Here is a 26,810-nt window from a genome sequence, read left to right as displayed (position 1 = left end):
GTGTTGCTTGAAAAAGAAGACAGAGTTAGGAAGTGGGAGATAGCCAAATATTTATGTAAGTCATATGGTCCTTATTGTAATCAATGAAGGGTCTTCAGCTTGCTCATGTTGCAAAAAACAGAGATTTTAATTATATATATATTATAACAGGTTATACTTTTTCATCCCCTCCTCAGTGGGGTTATGGTATTCACAGTGGGTCATGAAGGTCTCAGTCAGCCCCTGTGAGATAGCAGACGACTGTGCTTCAGGGTATTCCTACGCACTCTGTGGCTCTTACAGTCTTTTTGTCCCCTCTTCTGAAATAAGATTAGGTTTTCTTTTAAGGGATAATGAGAGTTTCCTGGCTATAGGCATCATGCTAAATATTTTACATGTAATCTTATTTCAATATCTGCATGATAAAATTTAAAAATAGTTTTTCATGTTTTACAAATGATATGCTGGTTAAAAATACCTATCAGTGGTTCCCAAAATTGGCTTATTAGAAGTTTGTTGGAAGCTTTTTAAAAATGCAGATTTCTGGTGTTGCCTGTAAGGAGTATGATTTAGAGGCTATAATGTGTAGACCTGAGAGTATCTTTTTGTTTGTTTTCACTGTTCATTCTCTAAACAGGTCTGTACTTGGTTGGAAGAGTCAGTCAGTTTCATGCAGTTATGAAGGGATTGATGTGAGATTGGGGTTCAGTTCTCTGGGATTCTGAACTCTTAATCTGTAAGTGACAGTCATGGTAGTCTGGGAAATCACCTCTTGTTCTAACACTTGACAGTATCCCAGCATCCCTCTTTCTGAAGTCTTTCCCAATGTAGGCTACTCCTGCCAACATCTTAGAGTACCTGAGCCTCCATTGGGAACAGTTGTGAGGAGACCTGCAGGGTTCCTAGGCTGCTCCTCTGTGGATGACCTGTCTTTTCTAGGTTTGATCTCTGGAGTTACATAGGTTAAATCTGTAGGAAGCCCTTTGGCTATGGACTAATCAGTATTCCTGCTGAAGCTTTGTCTCTCTAGGCTGTCAAGTACTAGATGCCAAGTACATACTACTCTTCAAAGAAAGAAAGCCTACCACATTCTCAACAAACAGTTCTGACCAGCCCAGATTGTCAGGAACCATGTGGCCTGTTTCTTTCTAATGTCTTAGCATTTCTCAGTTTCCCTGAGTCCCCAGTTAATTTGCTTTGTTTTCTGCATCACTTAGCTATGAGACACATTTAAATGTTGTTTGCCAAAAATGACCATTTCAGGTCAAAGGTATGAAGGATTTACAAGAATAAAGACTTAGGGCATTAAGGGAAAAGTTAGTTGTGCTGCAGTAATCTGGAGTCTCAATTTCACAAAGCTTGTGATCATGCAGCCCTGGGCAGTACAAGGCTGGCCTTGACAGGAGAAGAACAAATTGTTCTTGAACAGTTCCTCCACTGTATTAAAAGCAAACATATTTTTTTCTTTTATAGTGAACCCTTCAGCCTTTTGTGTTTAAACTCTTTCACATCTTGTTTGAACTGTTTTTCCTGGAACAAACATTTATTGTAGGTAGTGTAAACAGCTGGCACTCTGTTTGTATTGACTTCTGCACATCTCTTCTGGGCTGTTTAGTTAGCAGAGAGTTTGGAGACCTCAAATCATGTCTCTATCAACCATATCACCCATGAGGAGCTTAAATAGATATAATATTCTGGCCAAAAGTTCTCTTATGAAAACGAGTTAATATGGACCCTTTCCCTCCCTTGTGATAAGGGTGAGAAAAATATTCACTACCCAGAGTCTTGCAGTGCTCAGAGAAATGTGGTACAGGAAACAGCACCATGCTCTTATGCATTATTAATTACCACTATTATTAATTCTGCTGTTGGTTTATTTAGACTTGTAGTAATTTTTGTTGTTGTTGAAATATTGTTGTTATTGTTAGTTTAGACAAGGTGGAATTACCTCAAATATTTGCCAGGAAATTCTGACCTTTCAGGGGACAGACTAATTCTGCAGAAATAACTCTTAATTGGCTTCAGATACACTTTGAGGGGTGATATGTGGGCACACTCACATTTGTGTGCTTGTTCCCTTTGTTCTCAGGGAGGAAACAGATAAGACAGGCATCCCCTGGCAGGTTATCCAGCTCCTTCTCTGGTTGTACATTAGACTGGAAAAAGTAAACTTCATATCCCTTGGGGACTTGAGGGGGTTTAGGATATCTGTCTGGCCTTTGGAACAGTACCTTTAAAAATTGATTGTAAATATGAACAGATACTTCTCTGAGTTTGTTAGTTGAGAGGTAACTAACCTGTGCTTTGCAGGATTGTAACCAGGGAAATATGGCTGCTTGAAACAAAGAAGAGAATTATAGTCTTCAGGGATATACAACTTTTGACATTGCAACATGACACTGTCAATTACAAGTGTGTTGGGCTGCATTCATAGCTAACCTGGGATACATGTTGCCTACAGGCTACAGGATGAATACTCCTGGATGTATTTTGACTCAAAGAACTGCAATTTGCAAATAACCATGAGTAGTATTTTCTTTGTAATGTGAGTTGGCCATGTGATAACTGTTTTAGGTTCCATTGTAGAAGCTCTCCAACCTTCTCCAATCATCTATGCCCTGTCTTCTTCTCTGTCAAATAACTATGTTGGACAGTGTTTCTCTTTTCTTTGCAGAGGTGCCATGGGGAGGAACATATTATTTTTTGTGTCTCTGTGACTACAAATCCTTGACAGAAATAATTTATGACAGGGAAGATTTAGTTTGGCTCCTATTTAGTTTCAAATGGTTTTAGTCCATCATTGCAAGGAAGGCATGGTGGAAGTTAATGGTGATGGGACCATGTGGCAGTGACTGTTCAAGTTATAGCAGTACCAGGTAAGCAGAGAGGGACAGGCAGGCTGTTGTTAGAACCTTCAAAGTCTCCCAAGTGACCTCCTTTCCTCAGATAGGTCTCACCCCCTCAAAGTTCCACAGCTTCTGCAAGTAGTGCCACCAGCTGGGAAATAAACATTCAAAGCATGAATCTGTCGGGTACATTTCAGATGTAAACCATAACAGAGAGCTAATTAATAGATCACAAGCAAATACTTTGAGAAATCACAAGGTAATTCAGAAACAATTTGCATTGTGTGGTTCTCATTTGGAGTGAGTATAAGGATATCTCACTTCTTCAAAGCACTCTGAAGAAAATAGAAGAGTGAATATGTCTTCTTTTCTGTGTTCTGGTACACTGTGTTATCACACAGGCATTACAAAGGAGGAGGCAAATAGGACCTCAGTGGGTTTGCCAGAACCTTCCTACTGCAAACCATTTCAGACACATTATAGTATAATCAACATTTAGTCTCTGTATGTCTGCAACTTACCAAGTAGAATATTTAACTGTGAAATAAAGCATGAGTTAATAAAACACATCAGAGAAATGGAAAATAAGATCACAAGTGGCATTTTGGCCCAAATTCAGGTGTCGGGACAGAAGAGGACATGAAAACCAAGGTCAGGTCACTTGCTATGTTTTCATTCACCACTGCTTTGTAAGAAGTTTGTATATTCCCCCTCTTCCAACTTATTTACTCTCAATTTATTCAACACTATTTTAGTTTGATGACATAGGAAAGTTTTAAACTTCAACTTCAAAATAAATAGCAAAAAGAGTTACAATTGTATTCATTGCTTTCTTGCTTGTGTCCCCCTTCCCCCCACCACCCACATTTAAAACAAGTTGTATAGATTTCCTGCTTTCTTTCCCTCAAAAATCACAATGCCAGATATATCTAAAAGGAGGGCTTCTATTTTAACCACAAGTGAACTACTGTTTAGCAACATTGACTACACATGTGCTTCTTGGGAATTTCACCACTCTATAATTGCCTTCTTCATTTCTTTTCTTGCTTAACTAGTGTATATAATCATTGATTTATAAGTGTGAGCTGTAATAATGTCAGCAGTCTGCTGGCATGATTGGAGAACTTATTATAAAATGAAGTTAATTTTATATCTTCTTTTCTTGGAAGCTCTTTTATACTTAATTTTAAGCAGATGAGTGACAGAAAAGACCAAGCCACTTGGAGGTAATGCATTTAGAAACTGCTGATTGATGAGCTTAGGCTTATCTCATTTTGTTTTTAAAAGATCCTAATATATCTTTTGAGAACAGATTTTTGAATGGAAGAACAGAATTACTCTAGGATAGGTGGGTAAAATGCCAGAAAAAGAAAAATTCAAGGCATCTAGCTATAAGTTTTTTTTTTTCTCCTCCAAAATTATTTGATCATTAATCCTGCAGTTCATGTTTAGGTAGAGTTGCCAATTGTGGAAAAATATAATGGATCATAATAGCGTTTTTTTAGTACTTATTTATTTGAGGCTGCTGCAAACAAAATCCAGACTTATGAGACACTTTATGCATCTGGCTTTATGTAGGTACTGGGGAATTGATCCCAGGCCCTTAGGCTCTGCAAGCAAGCACCTTTACCTCTGAGCCATCTCTCCAGCCCATTTATGTATTTTTTTTTTGGTTTATTTGTTTATTTGTTTATTTGAGAACAATAGACAGAGAGAAAGAGGCAGAAAGAGAGGGGGGGGGGAGGGAGGGAGGGATGGGGAGATAGGGCGCGCCAGGGCCTCTACTCACTGCAGATGAACTCCAGATGCATGCGCCCCTTGTGCATCTGACTAATTTGGGTCCTGGGGAATTGAGCCTCAAACTGGGGTCCTTAGGCTTCACAAGCATCTAACCACTAAGCCATCTCTCCAGCCCCTATTTATCTTTTTTAAACATTTTTATTTTTTTAATTTTTATTAGTATTTTCCATGATTATAAAAAAATCCCATGTTAATTCCCTCCCTCCCCCCCCACATTTTCCCCTTTGAAATTCCATTCTCCAAACCCCCATTTATCTTAATAGTTTTAATCACAGTAAATGTGTTTTAAGCAAAACAGCTTATAGCATAAAATGATAACAGTTACATTTTAAGTATGTTTCTCTTTGCTGAGTTTTCTTTTAGGTATTCTGATCTTTTGGGCCATTTTCCATCAATATGCATCTCATACATGTGATGTACAAATGAGTAAGAAGCACTGAATTGATTAACTTTATTAACAATAAATAATGAAATGCACTCTTTCACATTAACCCTTATTTTATTGTGTATCACCTTTTAGATATTTGGCTATTTGGACAAGCCATCATTAAAAAATATTTATTGCTTCTTTGACTAATTGCTTTCTGTGTGACTTAAAGCCTTTTGCATTGGTGCCATTTGTTAAAACACAGCCAGAAGCAGGCAAAGCCATCCATTTTTCAAAAATTTAGTGTCATTTTTATAGACAAATAACACTTGTAAATGATGGATAATAGCTAGCAGGATGTTGCCTGGCATAAAGCATGCATGAATTATATTTTCTGGGACTTAGAAGGTTAACTTGTCTTATGAACTAATTGAAAAGCTTTATGGTAAATGCTATGTGCACATTATCAACCTGACTTAAACCCACTGAAAAAGGGATTTTCCTTCCCTTGGGTAGTATTCATTATCTCATCCTCTTTTCTGGCTACCTGCTATATAAGAAGAGTATGTAATCATAATGTGTCTATAGAATTTACTTTTTAAAAAAAAGAACGAACGTGTTATGGATACTTTTCATGACATTGACAGATTGATACTTTTCATTAGACAAGAGTGTGGAGGTGAGAAGATGCTTCCCTGTGATCAGTGTATGATGTATTTATGTGTTGACATGGGTCATGTTTATCAATCTCACTGTGGTTTCTGGTCTCAGGAAAACAAATGGTGGCAGTCATAGTTGGTTTCTTTGTAGCTTGTCTTATAGAAGTAACAGGAATTGATTTCCAATTTTATTGAGAAAAGGTAACTCTTTCCCCTACATGGGACAGTAGTGTTAGTTTGGGAACATAACTATTTTAATTCAGAAGCAGTTGGAATGTTCAGTAAAGTATTAATATGTGAATGGGAACTCAGAAGCTTCACTTACTTGAAAGTCAGAGTGTTTATTGCCCTCTCAGCTGTAGTTGTGGGCATCCATCCTGACTATAGGAGGAGGTGGTTTTCGTGCCTTTTCCATTTTTCCCTTCGTGATAACTGTTCTTTCTTACTGAGTTAGTGCTGGGGGTGAAAAGGAGTTGAGGGACAAAAGGTAATTCTAGGAATTTCTTCCTTGACTGATCTGGCCAGAAGCTGGCTTTGTGTTTTCTGGGGGTAGATTACTATTTAACATGTCTTTTATCATTGGTACTTTTCAATTTCACAACAATAAGCCTAGGTTGAATTTCTTTTTATTTACTCTACTTAGTGTATATGTGGACTCATGTCTTTTAACACTCCTGGGAAAATCTGCTATCTCCTTAAGGATTCTTTTTCCCTCCATCCTTTCAATTCTTTTCTTCCAAAATTCTAATTAGACATATTTTAGACTTTCTCATTGTATTTTTTTGTCTAGATTAACATAGCCTTTATATTTTCCTTGTTTACCAGTTGTGCTTTTTAGATATATTTCTCCTAGCTCATTGATTCTCTTTTCAGTGTTGGCTAATGTGCTGTATAATCTAGCATTTTTTAAAAAATTTCTTTGAGAGGCGGGGGGACAGGGAATAGAATGGGCATGCCAGGTTCTCCAGCCATTACAAACAAACTCCAGGTGCATGCACCACTAAGTGCATTTAGCTTACATGGGCACTGGAGAATTGAACCTGGATTCGTAGACTTTGCAGCTGAGCACCTTAACCGCTAAGCCATTTCTCCAGTCCACTTCTAATAACATTTTTACTTTTTTTTAAACATTTTTTTCACTACCTCAACAACAATTTGTTCTTTTTATTTGTTTATTTTTATTTATTTGAAAGTGACAGACAGAGAGAGAAAGAGGCAGATATACATAGAGAGAATGGGCACGCCAGGGCCTCCAGCCACTGCAAACGGACTCCAGACGTGTGCACCCCCTTGTGCATCTGGCTAACATGGGTCCTGCGGAATTGAGCCTCGAATTGGGGTCCTTAGGCTTCACAGACAAGCGCTGAATTGCTAAGCCATCTCTCCAGCCTACATTTTTACTTTTTTAAAAAAATTAATTAATTTATTTGAGAGGTCAGACACAGAGAGAAAGACAGATAGAGGGAGAGAGAGAATGGGCGCGCCAGGGCTTCCAGCCTCTGCAAACGAACTCCAGACATGTGCGCCCCCTTGTGCATCTGGCTAACATGGGACCTGGGGAACCGAGCCTCGAACCGGGGTCCTTAGGCTTCACAGGCAAGCGCTTAACTGCTAAGCCATCTCTCCAGCCCCATTTTTACTATTTTTATTGGCAACTTCTATAATTATATACAATAAACGATTATAATTCCCTCCCTCCTTACTTTCCCCTTTACAACTCCACTCTCTATCATATCCCCTTCCCCTCACAATCAGTCTCTCTTTTATTTTGATATCTTCATCTTTTCCTCCTATTATGATAGTCTTGTATAGGTAGTGCCAGGCATTGCGAGGACATGGATATCCAGTTCTTTTTGTGTCCGGAAGAACACATTTTAGCAGTGCTACCCTTCTTTTGGCTCTTACATTCTTTCATGTCTTCCACAATGCATCCTAAGCTGTAAAAGGTGTGATAGAGATGATTCAGTGCTGAACACTCCTCTGTCACTTCTTCTCAGCACTATGTCACAAATATCACTGTCATCTGAAAAGAGAAGCTTTTCTAACCAAAAGTGAGTGTAGCATTAACAAATGGTTTTGAACATTAAGAGAAGTGCTTACTTGGCAGTTTGGTGAGTATAATATCTGCATTTATCTAGACACTAGCAGATGTTACTACCCCTAGGGCTCATGACCTCCACAATCATAGATTTTCAATACCAGGCATGTATTCCCACCTGTGGAGTGGGCCTCCAGTCCAATTAGGGAGAGGTTGGTTTCTTCCACAACAGACATGCCCCTTTGGGCCCATTGGCTTATTTTGCCTTGCTGGCCAAACTTACAGCTTGCAGTGTCCATTGTTTATCTCCACTGATGATTTCTGTCTATCCCCTAGGACTGCATGCAGCATAGCTTTTTCCAGCTTTCTGTCAGCTGTTCTACAGGGAGAAGGTTTTCAGCCCAGCTCCAGCAAGATTTCTCAGTGTTCTTTCCAGCAAATTTTAAATTTCAGTAAACATAATTTTTATTCTATTGTTTTATTTTTAGAGAGAGTGAGAAAGAGAGGGAGAGAAAGAATTGGTACACCAGGACCTCAGGCACTGCAATGAACTCCAGACACTTATCCTACCTACTGGGCATGTATAACCTTGTACTTGCCTCACCTTTATGTGTTTGGCTTACATGGGATCTGGAGAGTTGAACCTGGGTCCTTAGGCAAGTGCCTTAAACACTAAGCAATCTCTTCAGCCCAGCCTTTATTTTAAAAAGTTTTATTTTGGGATGAAGAGATGGTTTAGTGATAAGGGGCTTGCTTGTGAAGCCTAAGGACCCAGGCTTGATTCCCCAATACCCATGGAAGCCAAATGCACAAGGTGACACATATGTCTGGAATTTGTTTGCAGTAGCTAGAGACCCTGGTGTGCCTATACTCTCTCTCTCTTTCTGCCTTCTCTCTCTCTTTCAAGTAAATAAATTAAATTTTTTATTTACTTCTTATAAAATCTAATAGGTCATTTTTGTTTAAAATTGTGGTAAAAATCATATTACATAAAATTAACAATCTCAGCCATGTTTAGATGTACAGTTTAGTGAATGACATTCATATTATTATGCTACCAACCTCCATGACTCTTCTCACCTTGCACAATCATGGTTATTTTATCAAAAAGTTTAATTGATACATATTGGTATGTATTTGTGAGATTCTATGTGATACACATTGTTGTGTGACTAGAACTTGTATATGCTGTCTAACTGTAACTTTGTGGCACTGACCAGCTTTTCCTCCATCCTGCCTCCTTCATGCCTTGTTATTTTTTTTAATAACATTTAGCTGCTTGCTTATTTTTATGATTTTATCTCTTGGTTCTTTAGCATTTCATATGTGGTTGTTTTGCCTGCTGGATCTGGTAATTGAAACATCTGAAGCCCATAGAACTTTACATCTGTGGTTTATTATTTCCTTGGACTCATATTCGTAATGTTGTTCTGTTTCCATGTGTATTTAGTAAACCTTAATTGCTAGCTCATCTATGATTGATCTTAATCTGCAGAAAAAGCCTTGGGACCTAAATCAAGGATGCCTTGCTCAGAGAATATTTGCTTTTGAATTTTTTAAATTTATTTTTATTTATTTGAGAGCAACAGAGAGGGAAAGAGTGGGGTGGGGGGAGGGAGAATGGGCACGCCAGGGCCTCCAGCCGCTGTAAACGAACTCCAGACGCATGCACCCCTTGTGCATCTGGCTAACGTGGGTCCTGGGGAATCAAGCCTCGAACCAGGATCCTTAGGCTTCACAGGCAAGTGCTTAACTGCTAAGCCATCTCTCTAGCCCGAATATTTGCTTTTGATGAAGCAGGAAGCTATGGGCTGTCTTAGGCCCGTAATCACCTTCCAGTGCAACCTGGGACCACCTGAGTGCAGACTTGAGGACTCTATTCTCAAGGCTATGTGGGAGTGAGCATCAGCCCTCTGGACCTTTTGTGTGTGTGTACTCATCACCCAGGTGGGTGTTTTTATAGCTGTTTTCCTTTGCTCCCTTAGAGCTTTTTCTTGCCTCCCCTGAGTCCAACAAAACAATACTAATTGTTTTTTAAAATAGGTTCTGGTTGTCTTACTGGTTGATCCCAGAGTATTTAAATTCTCTACCACATGTCTGGAAGGCTGAACTGGTTGAAAGGGATGTTCACATGGGCTCTCTTTGTACTCCTGTGTTGTGCCCCTCCAACTGTAGCCCCTTACTGTGGCACTTTTTGCCTTCATCCCTCTTTTCTCCCTCCCAGATTTGCATTTTAAGAGGTCTGCTGGGCCTAGCCCCCTTTGGGATCACCTAAGTCCCTGTGAGGACTTTCTTTGTTAGAATGAGGTCTAGTTGCCAGCCCCACCATCAATTCTACATCTCCCTTCCTTGTGTTCCTGGCTTACATGGGTACTAGGGAATCAAACTGAGTCCTTTGGCTTCATGGGCAAGCACCTTAACCAGTAAACAATCTTTTAAGCTCTGACTTTGAAAATTTCTATCTGTTGTTTCTGGGTAACTCATTTGAAACTTCCAGCCTAATGTTTTTTTCAGACATGTATGGAGTAAGTTAGCTCCTCAGACATGGGCTAAGTTTCTCCCATGTTCTAGAATGGAGTAGATTTTCTACTTTCTATGCAAGCCAGTTAATTTATGTTTTTATTACTGTGGAGGAAGTACATCTTACCCCATGATTCTGAAACACAGAAACAATGAGTGAGTGTGGAACCGTCAGAGCCTCTGGAAGATCACTAAAAGCAGAGTGGGATAGTACCCTGTTTGTGCCATGAGATTATGAGGCTGGAGAGATGGCTTAGCCATTAAGTTGTTTGCCTGTGAAGCCTAAGTACCCATGTTCAATTTTCCATATCCCACATAAACCAGATGCACAAGATGATGCAAGTGCACAAGGTGATGCAAGGTTGCACATGTGCACAAGGTGGCGCACGTGTCTGGAGTTCAATTACAGTGACTGGAGGCCCTTGGTGTACCAGTTCTCTCTCTTTTAATAAAAGAGATGTCTCACATTTAATAAAAGGCCAGTCTGGCTTGCCTCAAAAAAAAAAAAAAAGTAAGATTATGCATTGCTTACCCAGCTATTCTTCCATTGAGGAAGTAGTACCTCACTTTCCATTCCTAAAGTGTGGGCTGTATTTTGGGACTTACTATCAAACAGTAGTATGTGCAGGAAGAAGAAAGCAACATTGTGGCCAGCACTTCTTTAGCTAGGCAATCAGAGTGAGTTGATGAGAAAGGCACTTGACCTCTGTGGTAGCCTCCTAAAACCCATAACTGCAGTCTTACCAGGAGTCTCACAAAAGCACCAGTGGAATCTGCATTGAAGAATGCCCTACCATGTACCTGTCCAGCATTCCTTAATGCTGTCAGGCTCAAATCTGAAAAACCATCACAGACCAGTGCAGGTGGGGGTGCCATGACTACTACTGTGGTAATGGATGATAGCATCCTGAACAGAAAAGGAACATTAGCAGAAAAAAACTTCTGAGACCCAAAGAGAATGTGGCATTTTGGTTAATAATATTGTTCACCCTTGTTTCTTTAGTTGTAATAAATGTACACAGTAATAAAAGATTTTTACAGTAATTACCTTACTGGGTGAGGTCATGCCTAGTTCTCTACAATCCTTTCAAATAAACATATTTAAACAAGCTCCCTAATGGCTCTGAGAAATACTTATATATATGTGTTTATTATTATTTTTATTTCAGCAAGCCTTTGACTGTCTTACAGAAGAGATGAGAGGACTTGTGATGGGAAAAGTAGAACAGTTAAGTACATTACTGTTTTGTTAAGTCATACCTGTAGGATCCAAACTAACTGGATCTGAATTTGAGTTTTGTTTCTCTTAGCCCTGCAACCTGAGGTTGGCCGCCTTGTGCCTCAGTATCCCTGACTATTGAGTATCTACTCATGTTGAATGGTTATGGGTACAGATAAATACATGCAGAGCTCATATGACATGGACTTCATCCCTATTGCAGATAGAACATTCACTGTTTGTCCTAATACTTAACCACCTGTTACCTATTCAAGTGGCTGTGAAGGTGATATTTTCATAGACAACACAGATCCGAGCAGGTTCAGTTGATACTATCTGTTCTCAGAGGCTAGTGTGGAAGTAACAATGGATGGAAAGTGTGTTTCATACATTGGTGTTAATATCTTCACTTGTGTGTGCTGGGGCCCTTTGGTACTCTCTAAAATGGTCATGGGTGGATCTGACTGGTACATTCAATCATAGGAATTTTATATTTGTTGTTATGCAGAACTTAAATTACTTACAATACTAAAGAGATCATCATAAGCCTAGCAACATCAAAGCTGTTTTCATCTGTATTTTACTTACATTGGACACATTTTCAAAGACCTCTGCGGCAGATCTTGGGTCATGGTCTTTCCCTCTTGGAATATGACCTGTCTGCTGATTCTTCCTCCAGATGGAAGATTGATGTCCATTCTGGATCAAAATTAACCTCCTTTTCTTCTTATCACTTCTTTGTTAATTCATATTGGATCTGGAGGAAAAGAGGATGTACATTTTTATTTATAAACCAGCTTTATTGAGACTTTCATGTTCCATATAATTCATCCATATAGTAAGTATACAACTCACTACATAGAATTATACAACCATCATCATAGTCAATTTTAGTATACCTTTCAGACTTCTTTAATATATTCCTACCAGTAGTGTCTGAGGGTTCCATATTTTCCATATTCTTTAAGACTTGGTATTATTTCTCTTCTTGAGTGTAGGCAGCCTCGTACCACATAGAATGGTGTCTCATTGTGGTTTGGATTTATTTCCCACTTATGACTAGGATCTTAGACATTTTTGAATATGCTTGCTGATTATAAATCTTTGAAGACCTTTCCCCCACTTTAAATTGGTTATTTCTCTTATTATCATTGAGTTGTAAGACTTACATATATTCTAGGTGTCTCTCATAAGATAGGTGATTTACGGGTTATTTTCTTCCATTATCTGTATTCCTCTTCACTTTTAAAAAGATTTTATTTTTATGTATTTCTTTGAGTGGGGGGTGCCAGGGCCTCTAGCCACTGCAAATGAATTCCAGATGTATGCTCCATCTTGTGTATCTGGCTTATGTGGGTCCTGGGAATTGAACCTGGGTCCTTAGGTTTTGCAAGTTAGCACCTTAACCACTAAGCCATATCTCCAGCCCCCTCTTCACTTTTAGTCATTTAGACTTTCAAAGTTTTCATTTTGATGAAAACTTTCTCTTGTTACTTGAATATTTGGTATCATATCTAAGAAACCTTCATTAATCAAGGCCATGAAGATTTACTCTTAGAAATCTAAGAGTATTTCAGTGTTAGCTTTTGCATTTCAGTTTAGGCTGGATTTTGGATTAACTTTTGTGTAAAGTGTGAAGAAAGGATCTCTTTTCTGCTGTGAGGTCTGTAATTTGGGTATGGTCTGTAAAGAGGGTACCAATGTGGCCGACTCTCAGTAAAAACTTTGACCACTGTGTTCCTGATGGGCTTCTCTTGGCAGAAATGTCATATACATGACATTGCATTTCGTTGTTGAAGGAGGAGTGCACATGATGTGACTCCATGTGGAAGGCAAGAGCACAAGAAGCTTTACATGGAGTCTGTGTCTGTCTTTGCCTCTCACATGAGTCACTTGTGTGTCCTTACTACATGGGTGCCATAACTTAGCCATTAGTACTGCTCTGTTTTGAGTCCTTTGTTCTTCTAGCAAATAGCTGAATATGGGATGGGCTTAGAGGCTCCTCTACACAGGTTTCCATTTTATCCATAGGCATATAGACATACAGTTGTCCTGGTGTCATTTTTTGGAAGAGGATATACAGTTGTAATGATAAATAAAAATCCCAACTGTCTTATACAAAGTCATGCATGCAGCCTAGATGAGGCTAGAAATCCATATCTTAAGTTTAGGACCACAATGTTTTACAGTGGCCCTACACTTTCTCTGGAAACAAGAATGAATCCAACACTTTCTCTGAGCTTGCCCAATATAAATTTCTTTGTACTTGCCTGTTTCAAGTTCTTGTCTGTAAAAAGTGACTTTGAATATATGACTAGGTCAGCTATCCACTTAGTCAACAAAGTTTATATATGGCTCCAAAAGTATGCAAGTATTATTTCTGCTGCTTTCACAGAGGCTCTGCTTTCTGTGTCTTAAAACAGTGCTAGAGCATCTTTAGGAAACACTAATATGATATGTATTTAAAAACTATCAACTATAGGTATGGAAAAATCCATGGTGAATGCAGTTCATGTCATGTACCAGCTATGTCCCCAGGGAAAATCCTCTGTCTCAGCAGAATTGTTGAGAGAAATGGCTGATATTACATTTGTAAAAATGCCTGGTATGTTATTGATTGGCATGCCATTCGTTACTCAGTACTGGATGCCGTTTTATAATTGATGTAAACCCCTAGCTCTCACTCACATTTTCTGTGGGGTTCCTTGTCTGGCACCCCAAATTAAGTATGCCTTGGATCAGTCTTTTTCTTAGCATGTTAACATAATAATATGTCTTGCTAGTATACTCTACTCAAGTATTTTAAGAGTTGAACCTCTGTTTAGTTAGTGTGTTCCCAGGAGATCCATGGAAGAGCATAGTTTGTTTTAATTCCAGCAATACAGATGATGGGGGAGGGGTACTGGAGCAACGTCTGCTTTTCTGCCAGAGCAGCTCAGCAGCTTTGCTCAGAAAGAAATGCAGGTCTCTTTTTTGCCAGAGGCGAGACTGAGCATTCCAGCTTTCTAGTATACTCAAGGACTTCCTCTACAAGCTGGGAGAGACTTTACAACATTCTAGGGAATTTGGTTTGAGTTTACACCCAGGAGCAAGACCTTGGTGAGAACAAAGGATGTGACACTATGGAAGAGGAAGGGCTGACTTACAGGAGAGAGTTAGAATTGCTATAGTGCTATGGAGGGGGTTGAGGACATAACTGACGTGTATATGAATACCACTGACAAAACCTGGTTAGCATCTGTTGAGCATTTACTGTATGATAGGTATGCTGTGCTGTGTGCTTAATGCATTTAGTTGTTTTATAGGCACAATGATCCTATGGAATAAAGCTGAGCATTACAACATTTATTCCAAAATCACATCTCTTATAAATGTAAGACAGAAGAAATGGACACAGTGTGGCCAGGTATTTTTTTAAATTTTAATTTATTTATTTAATTAAGAGAGAGACAAGGCGAAGGAGAGAAAATAGATGCACCAGTACCTTGAGCCACCTCAAATGAACTCCAGACACATGCACCACCATGTTCATCTGGCTTATCTGGGTTCTGGGGAGTTGAACCTGAGTCTTAGGCTTCGCAGGCAAACACCTTAAAGGCTAAGCTATCTCTTCAGCTTGTGGGCAAGTATTTTATGAGAGACACTTTTCTCTTACTCTTGAATTGTTAGGAATTTGAGAATCTATTAAGCCTGAGATGATTTAACTGAAATTCATCTTTATCTGGGCTTACGCTGGGCACTTGAGGGCTCTGTTAATTCTTATCCCAGTGCAAAGACACATACCAGACTTTTCCAGACAAACCATGTATAGTCACATGTAGATAGCAGCTTTAAAACAATAATTTTTGGAGCCAAAAAGGCCTCAATGACATAGGCTTATTTAGAACAGATGGTATCTTGTAAACAGATGACATGGAAAAAGCAGAACTTCTGGACTTTTATTTTGGTTTTATCATCTTTATCAGGAAAGCAATCTTCAAGTTGGAAAAGGTAGAATAAACATGGTTAGAAGGAATTAAAGCTCCAGATAGGAAAGATGATGAGAGCTGCTAACAAATGTATTTAGGCCTCCTGGGCAGGGAAGGGCTTGCAGATGTGATTGTGGAACTACTTTAGATAGTATTTTGTGAATCAAGGAGAATAGGATGCAGAAGATTATGAATGATTTTGATGAACATTTCCCAAATTGTATGGGAGGAGGGGGAGAGGGAAGATGGATAATTTTAGGAACTGCAGTGGGTGATTTTCAGCCTGATGCTGATAAAGTTCTAGAAGCAATATTAAGCAGATGTTTGTGAGCGTATAAAAATACCACAGGGAGTTACAGGACACACAGGATTCTCTCAGAACAAGGATTTTTTTTTTTTGTATTCAACCATTACTATAATACATAAAGGGAATGCCAGAGAGATAGGGTGAATATTGATCTCAGCAAGCCACTTGAGATTCTCCGATGTCTTGGACAAGAAGGAGAAATGCAAGCTGTGCACTCATACAGCTCAGTGTGTACCTATTTGTCACAACAACCATTTCTAAGTGTGGTAAAGTGTACACTGATCTATAGACTATGGACCCTGGGTCAAATACAGGCCACCACTTGTTTTTATAAATAAAGTTTTATTGGAACACAGTTATGCTCATTGATTTACTTATTATCTTTGGCACTTTCATACTATTTTGGCAGAATTGAGCAGCTGCTGCAGAGTCCATTTGGTCCACTAAGCCTAAAATATTTGTTATCTGGCTCTATACAAAAAGGTTTGCTGACCTTCAGTTCCTACTAGAATCATTTGAAAAGTTCCTAGTAACTCCCTGTCTTCATCCCTCTCTACCCCTGGCTCCTGTCCCTTCCAACTGAACCAGAATCTCTGATACGAGGCCTGGCATGTTAAAGATCCAGGTGATTGCAACTTTATTCCAAGCTGGAGACCCCTAGTGAGGAGGAGGGTGCTTCAGGGAATGGTACAAGGCGCCAGGTGTCATCTTTTCCTTGGTGTCATGGCTGAAGTAAGAGGTGGGGATTGTCTCTAGATGAGGAAGTAGGCACTACAAAAATTCTGACCCTAATGTTGTAAGGTGATGTTGATAGTTAAAAGCCATTCTGCACTCATGTACCAAACACCTCATGAGAAGCATTAGGCAATGTCTTGGCCTCACTGTGATTCATGTGGATAGGAGTTAAGGGTTAATGATGCAACATTAGCCAATAGGAAAACCATGGCATTCCAGCTCCTGGCAGGAATTTCCAGTCAGGAAAATGAAAATGAAATAAAACCAACAGAAACAACCAAGGGAATGCAAGCCTGCATATATGCATTTGCAGTGAAAAAGCAAGGAGAAAGGCTGTTAGCTCAGGTCTCATCACACCTGTGAGCTACAACCTGGTTGTGGGTGGGGATGCAGGTAATTCAGCTTTGATTTTCACTGAGGGGTCGTTGGGCAGATTTCATGCTAGCATGCATAACTTAGTGATGGAAGACCACCATTTATCACTATCCTTAAAGCGGGAAGCAAGCCAGATGAACCAGAGGGGCCTATTACTGAGAGGTTACCAGCAGAGCTAGAAAGAAAATATTTGTGGAGATTGTGTTAAAGTCTTCCAGAGACATAGGGCCAATAAAGTGAGTTATTATATTTTTATTATTTATCTTTCTAAGAGATTTATTATAAGTATTGGACTTACATGATTATGGAGGCTGGTAAGCATCTTCATCTGCAGGGTAAGTTGGCAAGCTAGATACCCAGGAGAGCTGATAGTATAGTTCTAATTCAAAGGATGGCTGCTTGAGGCCCAAGTACAGCTAATGTTTCATTTCAACTCCAAAGGCAAGAAAAACATAATATCCCAGCTTTAGAGGCAGGCAAGCAGGAGAAATTCCCTATTGTTTTACTCAGGTCTTCAGTTTAGATGGGACCCACCTGCATTAGGAAAGACAGGCTCCTTTACTCAGACTGTTGTAATAGTCTTACCTAGAAACATTCTCACAGGAACACCAAAGTTAGTGTTTGATGAAATGATTGGGCACCTGGGGGCCAAGCATAGTTGGCATACACAGTTAGCCTTCAGTAATTATCTAGTTCTGGTCTAATGTGCCCATTTTGCCAATGAGAAAACAGATTTTATTTTTTTTTTTAGATCTTTTTATTTTTATTTTTATTTTTATTTTTATTAACATTTTCCATGATTATAAAATATATCCCATGGTAATTCCCTCCCTCCCCACCCCCACACTTTCCCGTTTGAAATTCCATTCTCAATCATATTACCTCCCCATTACAATCATTGTAATTACATATATACAATATCAACCTATTAAGTATCCTCCTCCCTTCCTTTCTCCACCCTTTATGTCTCCTTTTCAACTTACTGGCCTCTGCTACTAAGTATTTTCATTCTCACGCAGAAGCCCAGTCATCTGTAGCTAGGATCCCCATATGAGAGAGAACATGTGGCGCTTGGCTTTCTGGGCCTGGGTTACCTGACTTAGTATAATACTTTCCAGGTCCATCCATTTTTCTGCAAATTTCATAACTTCATTTTTCTTTACCGCTGAGTAGAACTCCATTGTATAAATGTACCACATCTTCATTATCCACTCATCTGTTGAGGGACATCTAGGCTGGTTCCATTTCCCAGCTATTATAAATTGAGCAGCAATAAACATGGTTGAGCATGTGCTTCTAAGGAAATGAGATGAGTCCTTTGGATATATGCCTAGGAGTGCTATAGCTGGGTCATATGGTAGATCAATCTCTAGCTGCTTTAGGAACCTCCACACTGTTTTCCACAATGGCTGGACCAGATTGCATTCCCACCAGCAGTGCAGAAGGGTTCCTTTTTTTCCACATCCCCCGCCAACATTTATGATCATTTGTTTTCATGATGGTGGCCAATCTGACAGGAGTGAGATGGAATCTCTATGTAGTTTTAATCTGCATTTCCCTGATGACTAGTGACATAGAACATTTTTTTAGGTGCTTGTATGCCATTCGTATTTCTTCCTTTGAGAACTCTCTATTTAGCTCCATAGCCCATTTTTTGATTGGCTTGTTTGATTCCTTCTTAGTTAACTTTTTGAGTTCTTTGTATATCCTAGATATTAATCCTCTATCAGATATATAGCTGGCGAAGATTTTTTCCCATTCTGTAGGTTGCCTCTTTGCTTTTTTCACTGTGTCCTTTGCGGTGCAAAATCTTTGTAATTTCATTAGGTCCCAGTGGTTAATCTGTGGTTTTATTGCCTGAGCAATTGGGGTTGTATTCAGAAAGTCTTTGCCAAGACCAATATGTTGAAGGGTTTCCCCTACTTTTTCCTCTAGCAGTTTCAAAGTTTCCGGTCTGATGTTAAGGTCTTTAATCCATTTGGACTTAATTCTTGTGCATGGCGAGAGAGAAGAATCTATTTTCATCCTTCTGCAGATATTTATCCAGTTTTCAAAACACCATTTGCTGAAGAGGCTGTCTCTTCTCCAATGAGTATTTTTGGCATTTTTATCGAATATCAGGTGGCTATAGCTACTTGGGCTTACATCTGGGTCCTCTATTCTGTTCCACTGATCTACATGTCTGTTTTTGTGCCAGTACCATGCTGTTTTTGTTACTATGGCTCTGTAGTATAGGTTAAAATCAGGTATGGTGATACCACCAGCCTCTTTTTTGTTGCTCAGTATTATTTTAGATATTCGAGGTTTTTTGTGATTCCAAATGAATTTTTGGATTGTTTTTTCTATTTCCATGAAGAAAGCCTTTGGAATTTTGATAGGGATTGCATTAAATGTGTAGATTGCTTTTGGTAAGATTGCCATTTTCACGATATTGATTCTTCCAATCCAGGAACAAGGGATGTTTATCCACTTTCTAGTGTCTTCTGCAATTTCTCACTTGAGAGTTTTAAAGTTCTCATTGTAGAGATTTTTTACTTCCTTGGTTAGGTTTATTCCAAGGTACTTTAATTTTTTTGATGCAATTGTGAATGGGAGTGATTCTCTGATTTCATCCTCTGTGTGTTTGTTGTTCGCATATAGGAATGCTATTGATTTCTATGTATTTACTTTGTATCGTGCTACATGGCTGTAGATGTTTGTTTATCTCTAACAGGTTGCTGGTGGAATCTTTAGGGTCCTTTATATATAGAATCATGTCATCTGCAAGTAATGATAACTTGATCTCTTCCTTTCCAATTTGTATTCCGTTTATGTGTGACTCTTGCCTTATTGCTATGGCTAAGACTTCCAGAACTATATTAAATAAAAATGGAGATAGTGGACACCCTTGTCTTGTTCCTGATTTTAGTGGAAAAGCTTCCAGTTTTTCCCCATTTAGTAATATGTTGGCTGTAGGCTTGTCATAAATAGCCTTTATTATATTGAGATATGTTCCTTCTATTCCCAGTCTCTGTAGGACTTTTATCATGAAGGGATGTTGGATTTTGTCAAATGCTTTCTGTGCATCTAATGAGATGATCATGTGATTTTTGTCCTTCAATCCATTTATGTAATGTATTACATTTATAGATTTGCGTATGTTGAACCATCCCTGCATCTCTGGGATAAAGCCTACTTGGTCCGGGTGAATGATCTTTTTGATATACTCTTGTATTCTGTTTGCCAATATTTTGTTGAGAATTTTTGCATCTATGTTCATGAGGGAGATTGGTCTGTAATTTTCTTTTTTTGTTCTATCTTTGCCGGATTTGGTATCAGGGTGATGCTGGCCTCATAGAAGGAGTTTGGTAGAATTCCTTCTTTTTCTATTTCCTGTAAAAGCTTAAGAAGCAATGGTGATAGCGCTTCCTTGAAGGTCTGGTAAAATTCAGCAGTGAATCCATCTGGGCCTGGGCTTTTTTTAGTTGGGAGATTATTGATAACTGCTCGGATCTCCATGTTTGTTATAGGTCTATTTAAGTGATTAATCTCATTTTGATTTAATTTAGGTAGGTCATATAGATCAAGGAAATCATCCATTTCTTTCAGATTTTCATACTTTGTGGAGTATATGCTTTTATAGTATGTCCCTATAATTTTTTGAATTTCTCTGGAATCTGTTGTGATGTTACCTTGTTTATCTCTGATTTTATTAATTTGTGTCTCTTCTCTCTTTCTTTTGGTCAGATTTGCTAAGGGTTTATCAATCTTGTTTATCCTTTCAAAGAACCAACTCTTTGTTTCATTAATTCTTTGGATTGTTCTTTTTGTTTCTATTTCATTAATTTCTGCCCTAATCTTTATTATTTCTTCCCGTCTACTACTTTTTGGTTTGCCTTGTTCTTCTTTTTCCAAGGCTTTAAGGCGAAGCATTAGGTCGTTTACTTGCGACCTTTCTAATTTCTTAATATAGGCACTTAAGGCTATAAATTTACCTCTTAGAACTGCCTTCATTGTGTCCCAGAGATTTTGGTATGTTGTGTTCTCATTATCATTTGACTCTATAAATTTTTTGATTTCCTTTTTTGATTTCTTCATTGACCCACTCATCATTTAGTAGTGTATTGTTTAGTTTCCATGTTTTTGTGTATGCTCTATAGCCTTTCTTGCTACTGATTTGTAGTTTAATTCCATTGTGGTCAGATAGAATGCAAGGAATTATTTCAATTTTCCTGAATTTGTTAAGATTTGCTTTGTGTCCTAATATATGGTCTATTTTAGAGAATGTTCCATGTGCTGCTGAAAAGAATGTATATTCTGCAGCCTTTGTATGAAATGTCCTGTATATATCTGTTAGGTCCATTCCTTCTATGACCTCATTTAGTCCAGATGCCTCTCTGTTTATTCTTTCCCTGGATGACCTGTCAATTGATGAGAGTGGGGTGTTAAAGTCACCCACCACCACTGTGTTTGGTGTTATCTGTGACCTTAGTTCTAATAGTGTTTGTTTGACGAATTTGGGAGCCTCCATGTTAGGTGCATATATGTTTAGGATTGTAATGTCTTCCTGTTGTAGTGTGCCCTTAATCAATATAAAGTGACCTTCCTTATCTTTTTTGACTAACTTCGGACTAAAGTCCACCCTGTCTGATATTAGGAAAGCAACCCCTGCTTGTTTTCTAGGCCCATTTGCTTGAAACACCTTCTTCCAACCTTTCACCCTAAGATAATGTCTATCCTTTGTAGAAAGGTGAGTTTCTTGGAGACAACAAATTGTAGGATCCTGCTTTTTAACCCAGTCTGCAAATCTATGTCTTTTCGTTGGGGCATTGAGACCGTTGATATTAAGAGATATTATTGAAAGGTGTGTATTTATGTTTGCCATTTGTGTGTGTGTGTGTGTGTTACTTGTTCTACCTGTGCTCTCTTCTGTTAACTGGTATTTGAGTATAGCTTGTTTTTTCTAGGTTCCTTATATGTGTGCTTTTCCTTTTGTTCAGCATGGAGGATTCTATCAAGTATTTTCTGTAGAGCTGGTTTTGTCTTCAAATACTCCTTTAACCTGCTTTTGTCATGGAATGTCTTTATTTCTCCATCTATTTGAATGGATAACTTTGCAGGATAAAGTAACCTTAGTTGACAGTTGTTATCTTTCAGAACTTGGAATATATCACTCCAAGCCCTTCTGGCTTTAAAAGTTTGTGTTGAATAATCTGCTGTTAATCCTGATGGGCTTGCTTTTGTAGGTAACTTGATTTTTCTCTCTAACTGCTTTCAATATTTTTTCTTTGGTTTGTGTGTTTGGATGTTTGAGTATAATGTGGCGAGGAGAGGTTCTTTCTGGGTTTTGTCTGGCTGGGGTTCTACAGGCTTCCTGTATCTGTATTGGCACCTCTTTCCCAATTTGGGGGAAATTTTCCTCTATGATTTTGTTGAAGATGCCTACTATGCCTCTGGAGTGGAGTTCTTCTCCTTCTACTATGCCCTGAATTCTTATATTGGATCTTTTCATAGTGTCCCGAATATCTTGAAATTCCCACTCATACTTTTCTATAAGTTTGTCTTTCTCTTTGTTGGACTGCATTAGGTCTGCCACCTGATCTTCTAGCTTAGATATTCTGTCCTCTCCCTCATCCATCCTACTGGTGAGATTTTCTACAGAGTTTTCTATTTCATTAACTGTGTTCTTCATTGATAGTAATTCTGACTGGTTTTTCTTTATTATTTCTATTTCCCTATTTATGTCTTGTATTGCCTTCTTTATTTCATTAAATTGGTGTCCTGCCTCTTCTTTGATTCCTTTGATTTCCTCTTTGATTTCCTCTTTGATTTCTTCTTTGATTGTTTTCATGTGTTCTTTGACCTCTTTGAACATATTTATAATTATTCTTTTGAACTCTTTCTCAGGCATTTCCTCTAACTCTTTCTCACTGGAGGACATTTCTGATGCATTAATACTTTTAGGTGGATTTATATCGTCTTGCTTTTTAGTGTTTCTTGTGTTATAATGTATATATTTTTGCATCTTGGATTAAGTTAATGCTTGGATTTTCTAGCTAGCTGTGTATTCTTAGCTGTATCAATTGATTTGATGTAGTATATTTTCAGGGTAGGACCTTAAGGTATTAGGTGTGGCTCTTAAGACTCTCAGAGTATCTACAAAGATGTTCTTAGGGGTTGAGTTTCCCTGCTATAGGAGTATTCAAGCAGGCGGAGTGGAATAAAATACTGGTAGATTCTAAAATTTAACTAAACACTGTACACATTCAATCAAAAACAGCCCCGAGTATGTATGCAAGAGTAGTTATTATAATGACCAGATCCTCTATCAACAAAGAGTTTTAGATTTCTGGTCTGTTGAGGTATCCAAGTCAGCTTGTGACCAAGTGAGACCCTTCCCTGGTGCAATCCCAGTTACCTTGGGTGATTGTGGTCTCAGTCAAGTTGCTGCCTGGGTCGTCGGGCTGCTGTTCTGATTTCTGGAGCTGGGCACTTGCTTTTCCTACGGGGCAAACTGAGCCGCTGCTGCTGCCTCTGCTGCTGTTGTAGCAGCCACCACCGGAGCCACCACCGCTGCTGAAGCTGCCGCTGCCGTGTCCACCGCCGCTGCTCACCCCGAAGCCACTGCTGCGGGATCTGCCACCGCTGCCGCTCCTGGGTCCGCTGCTGCTGGGGCCGCTGGTACCGGTGCTGGAGCCGCTGAAGTTGCTGCCGAACTCTGCTCCTGCTTGGGTCCCGCCGTCAGCCCAAGTTGGCGTGGCCGGGTCCCGGGCCGCTGCTGTGTTCGCTGGAGCTGGGTTCAGGCGGTGGGGGAGGGGAGGGAGCCGCGGCTGCTCAGGTTGTATCGCTGTTCCACGTGTGCTTCTACCTCGCGGTCTGCTCCTCCCTCCGTTGCTTGCTGCTGCTCTCCCCTCACGTTTCCCAAGTTGTGGAGAGCGCGGTGTGAGGGGAAAATCCCGCACCTGGCTTGTCCTGCGGCTCGAGCCGAGAGTCCGGCGGCTTTCTGCCGCGCCGCGGCTGCGGCGGTTGGCCGAGCTGCCCCGGAGCCGCTGTTCCCACCTGTGCAGGCTCTGGATGCTCTATAACTCTTCTACTTCTCCGCTGCCGCCTCAATTTCCTATACACCTCACTTTTTAGTAAAAGTGTGTATTTTGCTGAGTTTTTTGGTCTTTTTCCCCCCTAAGCTGCTTTGGCGTGGTACCTACGCCGCCATCTTAACCGGAAGTCCGAGAAAACAGATTTTTAAAAAGAATGTAAATTGCCCAGGGTGCTACATCTGAGTGAGTGACCAAGGTGGCCCAGGTCTTGAGTCTCCTTAACCCACATTCCCATGCTACTGCTGTGAGATTATTGAGGAGATGTGCAGGTCATGTCAGCGACTTCTTCCCTTAGGGCTAGACTGGCTGCTAAATAAACAGAAGACACCATGCCTTAAAATGAAACTTCAACTAGCACAGAGACCTGCACCACTTCAGGGGGAGTGCTTGGCTGGGGAGATGATCCATCAATGAGATGTAGACAGGCACTTGGATTCTGAGTTCTTTATTTTGGACATAAATGCCCTCCTCAGAGAGCTAAAAATAATCCTTCAGTGTCATCCAGAAGATGAGGAAGAGGAGTCATTGAGCAGATTTCATGCTAGCATGCATAACTTGGTGAAGGGAGGCCACCATTAATAGATGTTCCATGGGGGAGCATTCTCAGCATATGTCCTCATTTTGTTGAATCAGGGAAACATTTGGACAGAAAGATGTAAGAGATTTGAGAAGCCCTTCCTGTGTCTTACTGTTCCAGATGGCTTTATAATGGGCTATGCGTTTACCCTGTGTGAAGGACTGTTTAGGTGCTTAACTTTTGACCTAAAAGCTGACTTTGCAGGTGACACATTATTATCCCCACTCCATTGACAAGAAAACTGAGCAATAGGTATATTTTCTCCATCATCAAAGAAAATGATTTAAATTGACAGTTTCTAACACAATACCCCCCCACATGCTTCCACACTGAGCACATCTGATTTTAAGGAGTGATGACACAGTTATTCAGAAGGCTGCTCTCAGAGGTGGCTTGCCCTTTCTATCAAACAGCAAAATTTGAAATTCCACAGTGGCTAACACCTGACACAGTTCAGGTGTTGTATAAATAAAGTCAACAGGCTCACTTTTTAGTAAAACATAATTTTCAACTGCTAACAAGAGAAAGATAATTGCTGTTAAAATGTAAATATAAATGACTTTTTGATGACTTTCTTTTAGATTATCTCAGCATCTCTTCATCATGACTGCAGAGACTTCAAAGCTATGCAAAGTAAACTCTCAGTATAAATCTTCCCCTCTACTTCCCCTCTTGCCACATTTCCTTACTCTTGTGGAAGCCAGAAGTTAGAATTAGTTGCTTCACATTCTAATTATTACAAGTATGTTAAACAAATCACTGATGGGCAAGAGCCTTGCATGTTTCAAGTGTACATGCCCAAGTACCTGAAGGCTACAGGAAGACACACAGGCAGGTGCTTCTGGCCCTATCCCACTCTTACAGGAGATTTCTTTTAGGATGATAGCCTGTGGACTAAGGAAAAGTACTTTGGCAGAGTCCTCTCTGGGTGCAGATATATCATTTTGGGGTTCTAAATGGAGTGACTGGGTGAATGAGCATACCTCCCAACTTAAATGACAGTTTCTGAGTTTGTCCATGGACTTGGGTAAAGTAAGGCTCTGCTTCAAGGATACTTTGGTACTCTGAAGGTTTGTCTCTGGGATCCATTCTAAGCAAGGACATCCTAGAAGGCAGGATATTGAAACCACTAACTATTTTCCAGATTCTCATCTCCCTACTACAAAGTATTAAGTGGACAGGAGGACAAAGTATTAAGTGGACAGGAGGACAGCAAAAAGTGAACAAAGGGGGAGGACTTTACATAGTGATACAATTTAAATGGAAAATGGATTCTTGGTGGTGGTGGTAAGGTACAAAGGTGGTAGTGACAGATTTAGATTCTGAATTCTTGGTGGTGTTGCAGCTCCCCCTTGGCAGGCCCCAGGATACCAGCCAAGAGTGGTTCCATTGAAGTGGAGCAAGGAGCCAGAGGCTGCTGGAGCAGTGGCTCCTATTGGACAAGGAGCTGGGTGTTGTGAGTTGCTTTCTAAGGCCAGAGTGAATACAGGCTCTAAGGGCACAGGTCCAGTTACAGGTACATATCTGGCACAGAGATTAGAAATAGGCCCCTGCCCCAGGATGGAAGGGGCCCGTCATTCCTAGGCCCTATTTTCCCCATGGTGGTTATAGGGAAGCCATGTAATCCTAACCATGCCTGAGAGCTTTCCCCACTTACTGCTGGGGACTGTTTTTTCTATCCACATGGCCCCCTCCCAAACTGCATCTGACACTCCCATTGTTCTTCTGTCAATTCATGTGGGAGGGAGAAGGGATGGAATGAGAGGAGCTACTACCGACATTTTTTCTGTATAGGTTCACTATGTAAATCTTATGGATTAAAAAAATCACACACAAATAGAAGTTAATGTTAATCCTTTTCTTTCCCTTGCCAAGTGAGTTTTAATACTGACATTTTAAAAAGATTTCTCTTCTACACATTAAGTCTTCTTAGAACAAATTTATTTCATATGTGAACTATGAAAAGCTAGCATGAAAATGGCACACAAATGAGGGAATGAAATGAATCCATGTAACAAGCTGAAAGACTGCCCTTGCCTCTGTAGTCCCCTACCTCAGGTAGTGATTGAATAGCTTGAGACCCTTTGAAAAAATCTATTTTTGTTTTTTGTTGAATGTATCTCAGATCTTGGAGCCTCATAGCCTGGAGAGGTATTGATTGCATTTAAGGATCCATTACTTAGGTAAACCAAATAATGTAACTTATCTTGGTTTTAATTGATTAAATCTCTCCCACAGTGTTAGAAAGATTGTAATCTAATTACTCTGGTTCCTGATTTCTAAGAGGAAGGTTACATTTTGTTGAAATGGACCCCACTTCAGAAACCTCTCCTGATCTGGGTTA

General features: G+C 39.6%; 1 protein-coding gene across 4 annotated transcripts in view; it reads left to right on the top strand.

Annotated features, from left to right (window-relative positions):
- Aff3 (AF4/FMR2 family member 3) overlaps window positions 1-26,810 on the top strand; it is a 588,679-nt gene that overhangs the window by 43,891 nt on the left and 517,978 nt on the right. The window contains exon 1 of one of the 4 annotated variants that reach the window (XM_045146967.1): window positions 11,400-11,437. The exons of the other annotated variants lie outside the window; for them this stretch is intronic. Within the exon in view, the coding sequence (XP_045002902.1) occupies window positions 11,406-11,437 (32 nt within the window). The 5' untranslated portion in view covers window positions 11,400-11,405. Of the gene's footprint in view, window positions 1-11,399; window positions 11,438-26,810 lie in introns of those variants that run through there. 4 annotated transcript variants of the gene reach the window in all.

This window comes from Jaculus jaculus, chromosome 4 (assembly GCF_020740685.1).
Source record: "Jaculus jaculus isolate mJacJac1 chromosome 4, mJacJac1.mat.Y.cur, whole genome shotgun sequence".
Classification (NCBI taxonomy): domain Eukaryota; kingdom Metazoa; phylum Chordata; class Mammalia; order Rodentia; family Dipodidae; genus Jaculus; species Jaculus jaculus.
Note: the sequence above shows the minus strand (reverse complement) of the source record. Positions and strands in the feature narration are given on the sequence as shown.